At 41.7% G+C, this 11,102-nt stretch overlaps 1 protein-coding gene across 1 annotated transcript; it reads left to right on the forward strand.

Annotated features, from left to right (window-relative positions):
- Positions 1-8,943: 8,943 nt before the first annotated feature.
- LOC115786146 (electrogenic sodium bicarbonate cotransporter 4-like) lies at positions 8,944-10,853 on the forward strand. Its single transcript, XM_030738192.1, has 4 exons — positions 8,944-9,076; positions 9,307-9,471; positions 9,890-10,044; positions 10,371-10,853. Exons 2-4 carry the CDS (start codon positions 9,417-9,419, stop codon positions 10,524-10,526), a joined length of 366 nt encoding a protein of 121 aa, XP_030594052.1. The 5' UTR covers positions 8,944-9,076; positions 9,307-9,416; the 3' UTR covers positions 10,527-10,853.
- The last annotated feature ends 249 nt before the right edge of the window (positions 10,854-11,102 follow it).

An 11,102-nucleotide genomic window follows, 5' to 3' on the forward strand; every position in this document is an offset into this window, starting at 1 on the left:
TGGTCCTTTAGCAATTTGTGGTTTTCATCTGGCACGTGGTTACTACTCCCATCTGCTCATGATACGTTCGCTGCTCACACTGCTGGACGGCCCACTCAGCTGTGCTAGCTGATAACGGCTATATTTGGCATCATAAACCTGCTGAATTTCCTCCTAACAAACATGGTGTCATTTCGTAACATTTAGCTGCTGTGTACGTATTAAACTCATCATTACACCAGCGTGGTGTTAACCACTGACATAGCTACAGTTTATTCTTTGCTGAGGGACAGCTCCCTTAATTCTGGATTAGAATCCACACATGTGTAGCTGCTGTTTTAAGTTATTAAAGCCAGTATAATTTTTGTTGAAACGAGTGGGTGCTGGGGGTGTCATTGGGTGTGCTGTGGGAGGGGGAGATAAGACTGATGAGGCCTATCTCTCTGCCCAGCAGGGTCCTAACTGGGGTTTTCTGTCACTCAAATTAGTAAGCTAACTCTTCACAGCTCTCTCTCTCACTCTCTCTGTGTGTGTGTGTGTGTGTGTGTGTGTGTGTGTGTGTGTGTGTGTGTGTGTGTTTTAACTGTCCCTCGGAGAAGCTGGTCTGAAACATTTTTGTTCAAACTGAAGATCAAGCTAGAAACTGTGTCTTTGTGTGACAAAGACACAAAACCATTAGTTCACTCAGAAGAACATCAGTGAAGTGACAAAAGAGTGACATCACATAGAAAAGAGAGAGAAGAAATACTTAAATTTACAATCCAGTAGTAAAAAGTATACGGTCTGTATAATTTACTCATGAGAGTAGCACCTTTCACATTTTTCTTGCTCAAAATAATTAATTTATACTTATGTAGTATCAGTTGTAAGTCTATGGGACATAAAATACATTTAAAACATGAACTTTTCCTTAAGGTCCCTTGAAGGAAAAATCTTTTCAAAGAATGCAAACACCAACATGGTTTCATTGAAAACTGAGCTTCCTGCACAAATACTATTGAATGAACAAAACCAAAAATACACCATGTAAAGGAGAAACCCCTTAAAAGTTCAAGCTTTTCTAAAGCCCAAAGCATCATGTGGCAGTCAGGTGTGGGCCGTCTTTTGCTGGCTGGTGATTTTGCTCTTCAAGTAGCTTCAGCAGAATCACACGGGTGACGGACAGCTTGGTGCTGCTTATAACAGCAGCTGTCAGGCTTCACACATGTTTGGATTTTGGGTTTTCTTAAAGGTTCAGTCATTCTTTTGAGTTTAACAGAAATATAATATTGTAGTCATAAATATACATTGATTAGTGTGTAATTAAGTCTTCCAACAAATTACTGCAGTTTCATAAACTTGGAATTGATCCATTAAAATACATAGCAGCAGGCGCCAGTTTGTGGAAGCTGCCATGTTGTCCTGCCATCTTGAATACAGTGGACGAGATGGACACCGTGGTTCCGCCCAACCGTATTTTGTTAGAGACAAAATACCCATATGTAGTGCACCAAAGGCAGAGGAGAAGAGAACTTGTAGTTGTTTGCGTGCTCTGCAGGCACATTTGAATTCATGTCTGCACCTTCAGGCTCAAAATATGAAGGATCATACTGATGTTTTATCATCTTAGAAAGGGTCCCCTTCATCAAAGAATTGAAAATGCAAAGGAAAGAGACAACGCCACTGGCATCTTGATTAGATGTCATCCTCTTCCTTCTCTCCTCAAGGCTCATCTTCTGAAGTGAAGTCAGGGATCTAACACACGAAAACATCCATAAACATGTTTATTTATTCCCAATAAATGCGTTGGAGAACACAAGGTAACCACTTGCTAGCTGTGTTCTCCAAATTATTACTTGTGCTGATATGAGAGTAGCACAACTGGATAAAATGCATATTTTGTGTTGTCAGGTAGCTGCCGGGTAAAAGAGCATTCAGAGTCAGATCAGACTGCACTGGGTATGGTAAATGGTACCGCTTTTCTAATCTATGTTAAGCACTCAAACGCTTTACCCAACATGCCTTATTCACACATGCACTTCTTTCTAAGCTTAAGTGCTTTCTATCTAACATTTACACACATTCATACTCTGACAGTTGCATCGGAGAGCAACTTGGGGTTCAAGATCTTGCCCAAGGATACTTTGGCACGCAGACTGGAGCAGCCAGGGATTGAACTTCCGATTAGTGGGTGACCTCCTCTACCTTCTGAGCTACAGCCACCATCACATGCAATGCTTAGCGTAAAGGCTAGAAAAGTTCATGGTTGCAGTTCATGTGTGAAAAAGCCTTGCATCTTACCAAAACACATAGTTTGTATATTTGAGGCCTGAAAAATAGTAAATGTACTTCCTTCCACGTAACATGAAGCTCGGATGGCATTCGGTTTACTTGCGAATCACTCATACCAGTTGAATATTGGAATGGCACTGAACCAGCATGCCAACATATTCTATGGTGACTGCACAGTGCAGTTAAAAAGTGGATCCATTTGTAAAAACGGCACAAGAACCAGTGCAACCTAAACCAAAAATGCTCCGTACTCTCTTTAAAGGATCAGTCATTGTGATCTTTGTGGACTATTGCTATATTTATTAAAGTGGTATTTTGGTTAGGGTTACCTCACATGGAGAAATGAAATGGGCACATGAATAATTTAAGTACGTGGGACATTTAAATACTGAAATTTCCTTTATTTATTGTTAGCACCTGATCTTTTGAGACCTTCTGTGTTGGCCATTTAGATCAAATATTGCAGAAACATGCATTTTTTTTTGTATCAAAATTGTATAATAGACACATTTGTTAAACTTGAGAATGATGATCTGAATCAAACTTGTAAAGGGAAATCTAACAAAAAGAACTGCACTTGTCAAGCATACACATGTTTCATTTCTTATTCATAATGAAAAGGTAGTTAGTGACTTATATTTAAACATATTTTTGCTGATTGACTTTTTTTTTTTAATTCACTAAAAAGCATGCCAGAAATGTAATCTTCTGCTTCTCCTACCACGAGTGAGTTCATGAGAATGCTCAAGTCTCCATCACGAGAGCTGGAGACTTGAGCATTCGATCAGCACATCGATCAGTTTTGTGTCCACATCATGGACACAAAACTGCTGCACGTTTGAAGTCTCTGAAATCCTGAAGGGTCATAAAAGTGTGCAGAAACAGCAGCTTTTCTTTTTGTGTGTAGTTTCAGCCTCCTCAGGAGGAGGTGCACTAGGAGCAGAAGACTCCTCCTTACACTCTGACATTGAGCCGCTGGAGGTGGACAAAAGCCTGCTACACACCAGGTCTGCAGCTTTTCCATCCATGACGGACATGTCTGTCACTGTTTTCTCTCTGAGCGACATGTCCCCATCTTCATCATCATCAATCAGCACAAATTCCTTGAAATAAACTATCCCCACCCCGTGGAGACTGTGGTTTTCTGTCGATTCTTCCATAGTATGAGCATCCACAAAGGTCAGGGTTGAAGTCTCTGTCAGGGTCTCATGTGGGTCTGTTGAGTTGTCTTCTGGCCCTGAGTAGGCCTGGCTGCTTGAATCCATCATCCACATGGAGCTCCTGTGGGCAATCTCGTCTTTCATACTGTACTTTTGTCCGTTGATGTCTAGAACATAGGCACTATCTTGGCTGGCGCGCTGGTCTCTCCTAGGAAATGTATTCTGTAGCATGCCTGTTCCCAGAATACATCATAAGAGCCACCTTCTCATAGTCATGGTACACTTGTAGACTGCTGCTCCCTGTTGGGGAAGAAATGTGGCTGCTGGCAATGTTTCCTTTTCCTTGCTTCTTCATGTAAATTTGCCTGTCACACTAAGACAAAACAGAAAACTGGAGGTTAAGCTCAGTGAGGATGATTGCAAGATTCAGTTCAACTCAGTTCAGTTCACTGCAAAGACATACAGGGGTTGGACAATGAAACTGAAACACCTGTCATTTTAGTGTGGGAGGTTTCATGGCTAAATTGGATTAGCAGGGTAAGAGCAGAGTTTTGCTCAAAATATTGCAATGCACACAACATTATGGGTGACATACCAGAGTTCAAAAGAGGACAAATTGTTGGTGCACGTCTTGCTGGCGCATCTGTGACCAAGACAGCAAGTCTTTGTGATGTATCAAGAGCCACGGTATCCAGGGTAATGTCAGCATACCACCAAGAAGGACGAACCACATCCAACAGGATTAACTGTGGACGCAAGAGGAAGCTGTCTGAAAGGGATGTTCGGGTGCTAACCCGGATTGTATCCAAAAAACATAAACCCACGGCTGCCCAAATCACGGCAGAATTAAATGTGCACCTCAACTCCTGTTTCCACCAAAACTGTCTGTCAGGAGCTCCACAGGGTCAATATACACGGCCGGGCTGCTATAGCCAAGCCTTTGGTCACTCGTGCCAATGCCAAACGTCGGTTTCAATGGTGCAAGGAGCGCAAATCTTGGGCTGTGGACAATGTGAAACATGTATTGTTCTCTGATGAGTCTACCTTTACTGTTTTCCCCACATCCGGGAGAGTTACAGTGTGGAGAAGCCCCAAAGAAGCGTACCACCCAGACTGTTGCATGCCCAGAGTGAAGCATGGGGGTGGATCAGTGATGGTTTGAGCTGCCATATCATGGCATTCCCTTGGCCCAATACTTGTGCTAGATGGGCGCGTCACTGCCAAGGACTACCGAACCATTCTGGAGGACCATGTGCATCCAATGGTTCAAACATTGTATCCTGAAGGCGGTGCCGTTTATTAGGATGACAATGCACCAATACACACAGCAAGACTGGTGAAAGATTGGTTTGATGAACATGAAAGTGAAGTTGAACATCTCCCATGGCCTGCACAGTCACCAGATCTAAATATTATTGAGCCACTTTGGGGTGTTTGGAGGAGCAAGTCAGGAAGCGTTTTCCTCCACCAGCATCACGTCGTGACCTGGCCACTATCCTGCAAGAAGAATGGTTTAAAATCCCTCTGACCACTGTGCAGGACTTATATATGTCATTCCCAAGACGAATTGATGCTGTATTGGCCGCAAAAGGAGGCCCTACACCATACTAATAAATTATTGTGGTCTAAAACCAGGTGTTTCAGTTTCATTGTCCAACCCCTGTAGGTTTGGTATTAACATGGATAAGGATGTGAGTTGAATCAGGTCTAAAAACATGATTTCATGTTTCTGATATTGTAGGACAGCATCTGTTAAGTGAATCCATCCATCACAGGAAACGCAGACTTGAATTTGTTCCTTTAATTTTTTTTAACCTTTGTATTATTGATGCACCATTACAAATTGCATACACCACCACACTATTGTGCAGTTACATTATAATGCAATGCTTCACTAACACAGTAACTGGGGCAGTAAATAGTAAGTGCAGAGGAGCTGTTTCATGAACAGCAGTGGGCCGGCATGAAAAAACACGCCGTCATTTTGTACCGGCCTCTCTGAATAAATAAATGAAACTGTTACTTTTAAAAGATGCAAAAATAACTTGAATTCCCAGAGGACCAGCTCTGTGAAGGTGGAGACAAATTAAATCCTCAAAAGTGCTTCAACCAACAAAAGAAAGTGAGTGTTTGATCTCTTTAAAGCACTTCCCCACTGCCAGAAATATTTCAGATGAAGTGATGAATGCGTCGCTCATCAGAACATTCAGGCTGGCTGTCAGGAGGTATTAAAGGTACATGCTGTATCCTGGAAATTTGCTGTCCCACTTATGGTTGTGGAAAGTTGACATATTCATGTCAGTGGGTACATTTGGAACTCTATTTGTGTTTTAAAGGAACAAGTGCAAATAAATGTAAATGGGACACCAAAAAAAAACAAATACTTTCCTATAGGAGTGTTTCCGATTTATGGCTCTGCATACTAAATGCACTGCACTCTGTACAGGAGCTTTACAAACTGACCCGCTTACACTTGACTGACTCCTGCAGGACAGAATTGGGACTCTATAAATGAATAATATGCACAGTGTACATATTTGAGTGGGAATGCTCCAGCTTGTAGTGGTGACTGAACAAGAACAGATGAAAAATAGATAATGCTTCAGACACATTCATTGCATCATGGCTTTAGCTTGCACATGGCTGGTGACTCCTTTTGTCTCAGCAGTGACTACAAGCAGCCTGGCAGCAGCTTTATTTATGGAAGATGGAACTATGTGGCTCAGCAAGGAGAAAACAGAAAATAACTCGAATCGACTTTTTAAATTTTTTTACTTTTGTACAGGACAAACATCTTGTGTACTCTTAATGTAATCTATGATCTTTTTGCTAACTGAATGCTTAACATATACATTACTTAAAACTGTCCTTTACACTAACTAGACTATTAGTTATACATCAGACTCAAAATTGATAAAACAAGAATGAACAAACAAATCAAATTAAAACAACAACAACAAAAACTTCAATTCCAAAATGACCCTTACCTTAAGCGTTTCAAGACTGAGCTCCTGTGGTTGATGCAATAAAAATCACATGGCATAGACGATCAGCTGGGCTTCCACCTGATCTGCTGTGCAGCTGGCAAACCTGATTTCTCCTCATTGCGGAGTTCTCCTTTTGGTCCATGAACAAGAGATCCTTCACACACGCCCTCCCCTCATCTTATCCACTACACCTACTCACAGTTGTACAGGCACACAGAGGCACTCTCAGAATACTTCACTTATTGCACTCACACTCACATCAGGATTTGTGTGTCTCTGTATGTGCGTGTTTTGTTTTATTTTTAACGTTAGGATTTTCAGATGGAATGAGCTTTATATTCATGCTGCTGTACATGTTAACACCCAAAAAGTTCACTTTTGGGTTTTCATAAATTTAGAAGGAACAAAAAGGCAAATACCACCCAAAATGAATGAATAAATACAGTTTCATGCACATAATTTGACATTTTGCAAAACATGCTAAGGTGCTTACGTGCAGAGAGGACTGACAAATGACTATTATAATAGCTCTGTGGATGACTTTTCATCATTTCTTTATAACCATGTTTATGATGATATCTGGAGTGATGAACAGCTTTATTCTTCTTGGGTTGAGGGGTTGATGACTTAGATATCATAGCATTAGTCCCTGGTTCTCACTAATTCTTCTACCTTTGTTTTTAAGTGCAAATAATTGGCAGTAATTTCTGCAGACACTGATTTCTGTAATTGATGTGTATCTTGTTTGCTTTTGCCATGCACAAACAATTTGGCTGCCGTCTCTTGCAAGTGAGTACCTTTGTGTCTGTCTGCATGGGACTCGGATTGCTCTCTGTCCAGCTGCTGGATTCTCATTACATTTTGTGTTTCTTCTTTCTTCCCCTTTTGTTTTTTTCATCACCCCGTCTACACCTCCTGACTCATTACCTGGCTGTTCCCTACTCTCTCGCTCCCCCGTCCATGAACAGTGGCTGCAATGATCTTCAATGGTTTAGCTCCAATGCCAGATAACAGCTCTAGTGTCTCTGGGGTGAGTGCTTGTTTTCATTCAGTGTTTAATTTTCTACTTTTCGGTGCATCATATTTCAGGATAAATGTTTACAGAGTTGGTGACATTGCAGCTGCAGACAACATTATAATTGTTAGAGAAAAGCAAAATGGTTTGTTTACCACTAACCCAGGTATCAGCTCTGTGTCACAAATAAGTCACTTTCCCTCCTCTGTGTGTGTCTCTCCATCAACCCCACCAACCTTTGACTATTACAAAACACTACACTCTTCTTCATCCTTTCTTACTACTGCCACCACCATCCCAGTTGAATGTGACAGCTGCACAAGAAGGAGTGTGTGAAGTACGGAGGCTCTCTGGTGGGAAAATCCTGCAAGTACGTCCCCAATCTGGCCCTCATGTCCTTCATCCTCTTCTTTGTCACCTACTCCATGACCGTCTCCCTCAAGAAATTCAAGTTTAGCTGCTACTTCCCCAACAAGGTGATTAAACTATCCGTCCATGTATCTATCATTTGAACCAAGTTACAAAATGTTATTGCAAAATAAGTCATTTTAAATTATATTTACTCTGGGTTGTTTTCTTATATAAAATACAAAAATTTATTACCAATATAAGTAGGCCCCTAGACAATAAATGGTGGAGGTATGCACTGGAGAGAAGAGAAATGAAATCAGTAGAAACAAGACAGAATACATGTGTGTGAAGGGAGACAGGTGTAACAGTGAAGCTGTGAGGAGCAGAGGTAGAGAAGGTGGATGAGTTTAAATACTTTGGGTCAACCATTCAAAGCAATGGACGATTCACAAGAGAGGTGAAGAAGAGACTGGAGGCAGGGTGGAGAGGGTAGAGATGAGTGTCAGGTGTGATTTGTGACAAAAGGATAACAGCAAGAGTGAAAGGGACGATTTATAAGATGGTAGTGAGACCTGCTATGATGGATGTTCTATGGTTTGGAGATGATGGCACTGACAAAAAGACAGGAGGCAGAGCTGAAGATGTTAAGATGTTCAGTGGGAGTGACCAGGATGGACTGAAATGAGTACATCAGAGGGACAGCTCAGGGTGAGCAGTTTGGAGACAAAGTTAGAGGCAAGGCTGAGATGGTTTGGACATGTGCAGAGGAGGGAGAGTGGATATACTGGACAGAGGATGCTGAAGGTGGAGCTGCCAGGCAGGAGGAAAAGAGGAAGACCTCAGGGGAGGTTCATGGATGTAATGAAGGAGGACATGCAGAGGTGTGACAGAAGAGGATGCTGAGATAAGGTGAGAGAGAGGCAGAAGAAGAAGGAGAGTATAAACAAAACGTGCCTGTCATGTTTTGGAAAGTGTAGAAGTGGAGAGTCAAACAGACAAAGAAGTAAACCTAATCACCTCTATTCTTTTTCCAGGATTATGTTTGACTTAAGTGAAACTTGGCAGGCTACGTTTTCTTTTGGATATTTATGAGTAGTTTCCTGCACATCAGACCTCTAAAGCATCTGTGTTTTAAGCTCTGCATAGAAATGTTTATATTTGGAATACAGACTGTTTTCTTTTTCTGGGTTTGGCACCAGCTGAGGAAACTCATCAGTGACTTCTCCATCTTCATGTCCATCATGACGTTTGTTGGGCTGGATATGTTAATGGGACTCAAAACTCCCAAGCTCATAGTCCCAACAGAATTTAAGGTAATACATTATGACCAAACTCTTTTTATTTTAGAAGATAATCAGTTAAAAAAGTATTTCCAAAATTAACAGCTCCATGGCATGTCAGTATTTTAAGGATTGGTAGTGAATTTCCTGGGCTGATGTGTCTGCATTTTGAATGAAAGACACCTTACTGAAGAGCTCTATTATACTGGCTTATAATTATGTTATATATAGTGGAACTCAAACTGCCTCTCGTCTCCCAATAGCCAACTCGGCCGGATCGCTGCTGGTTTGTGATTACAATTTGGGAAGAATCCATGGTGGATGGTGTCTGGCCAGTTTAGTCCCTGCACTCCTCGTCACTATCCTCGTCTTTATGGACCAGCAGATCAGCGCTGTCATTGTTAACCGCACGGAGCACAAACCAATAGGTGTGCTACTGGTTTGCACTGCTGCTATACATTTTCCAGTCAAAATAACATCAAAACCAGAGTAACATTCAGGAGACAGAAAAATGAATTCAGACAGAATCCAGGTCCCATGTGCATGCCAGCTGATGCTATTTATGATAATGAGGGTTAAAAAAAAGCTTTCCAATTTGGTACATTGTGTGAAACATGCACATATCCTATGTGCCGGTGCATGTTTCTGGTACTCAGGTGTCTCAGTACAATAGCCAAATTCTGAAATAAAAATAATTAGAGACCTACAGCTCAGGGCTCTGTGAGTTACCCCCATAACACTGCGCAGCCAAGCAGAGCAGGAATGGATTCAAATCTTTAACCAATCATGATGTTTGTAAGTTGTGTATTTAATATAATCCCCCTCTTATATCATTGCGTTCCACAGTTCTGGGACAGGATAAAGTTGTACATGATGCCTTCCACTACCTGCGTCATGTTCCTCTCAGGAGGGTACATCTGTTCACTCTGATCCAGATTACATGTCTGGCTGTGCTCTGGGTCTTCAAGTCCACCTTCTTGGCCATCATATTTCCAGTCATGGTAAATGCGGTTAAATACTGCCATTTGCAGCACAGTTTTGCATGAATCCTGTGTTGTGTGATGGGTGGAGGTGAGAGGCAAGTGAGACAGATGCTGCTGCTAAAACTATGCAAATCCACTCCACATATAGATGCTATAAGTGTGATTAACGTGATAGAGGTTTAATACCATTTTTAAAGAATGTAAATAGTGCTCTGATTTTACTGTTAACATCATCTATGCACGGCATCCAGCTAAATCATATTCACAGCATAACTGATATATGAGATGAATATTAACAGGAGCTGAAACAAGGCCTGTCTTGGTTTGTCTCTGCCAAACACCAGATCCTGGGTCTGATGGTGGTCAGAAAGATGCTGGACATGGTCTTCTCCCAGCACGACTTGGCTTGGCTGGATGACCTCCTGCCTGAAAAAGACAGGATGATGACAAGAAGAAGGAGAAAGAGAAGCCCAAACCTGATGATAGAGAGGAAGAGGTGAGAAACTCAAGCTTCTGCTGCCCCCTACAGGACTGACAAACCATAACATGAGTGTGTGGCGACAAGAAGACAAGCTGCTTGAGTAAATATAATTTTCTAGGCACAGGTTTTCATGTGTGTGTTTGATTCAAGACAGCTACCTAATTATTGCTAACAAATAGATATTCCCTTCATGTCTGTGGTGTTTCTACAATGAAGGTGACTTCCATTCCATCAGCAGCATTATGCACCTGTCCTCTAAGGTCATCGGTTCTCAACCTGGACTGAGGACAGGAGTGCAGCTCTATACTTTCTGAGGTGTATGCAGACATGTTTTTGGCACATTTCAGGCTGGGCTCCCATATCTGCTCGTGTATGAAGTCGCTTTCTTTTCCTTAATTAAAGTGTTTTGAATATAAAGGCATCACTATGACACTTTTTTTGGAACAGACTAACTGAGCGGAGGTACTTACTGTCAGAGCGGCACTCTCTGCCTCCTGGGCTTTCGTCTCCTGCTCTTCTTGTGCATTGGGACCTTTGTTGAAGAACAGTGACTTGTTATTTTACTACTAGTAACTTAAGCTAACCTGAGTATTTA

The sequence above is a fragment of the Archocentrus centrarchus genome, chromosome 9, assembly GCF_007364275.1.
Source record: "Archocentrus centrarchus isolate MPI-CPG fArcCen1 chromosome 9, fArcCen1, whole genome shotgun sequence".
NCBI classification, from domain to species: Eukaryota; Metazoa; Chordata; class Actinopteri; order Cichliformes; family Cichlidae; genus Archocentrus; species Archocentrus centrarchus.

Coding starts and splice junctions, on each gene's coding strand:
- LOC115786146 (XM_030738192.1), top strand. CDS start 9,417: ATGGACCAGCAGATCAGCGCTGTCATTGTTAACCGCACGGAGCACAAA. Junction 9,472..9,889: donor CACGGAGCACAAACCAATAG/GTGTGCTACTGG, acceptor TGCGTTCCACAG/TTCTGGGACAGGATAAAGTT. Junction 10,045..10,370: donor CCATCATATTTCCAGTCATG/GTAAATGCGGTT, acceptor GCCAAACACCAG/ATCCTGGGTCTGATGGTGGT.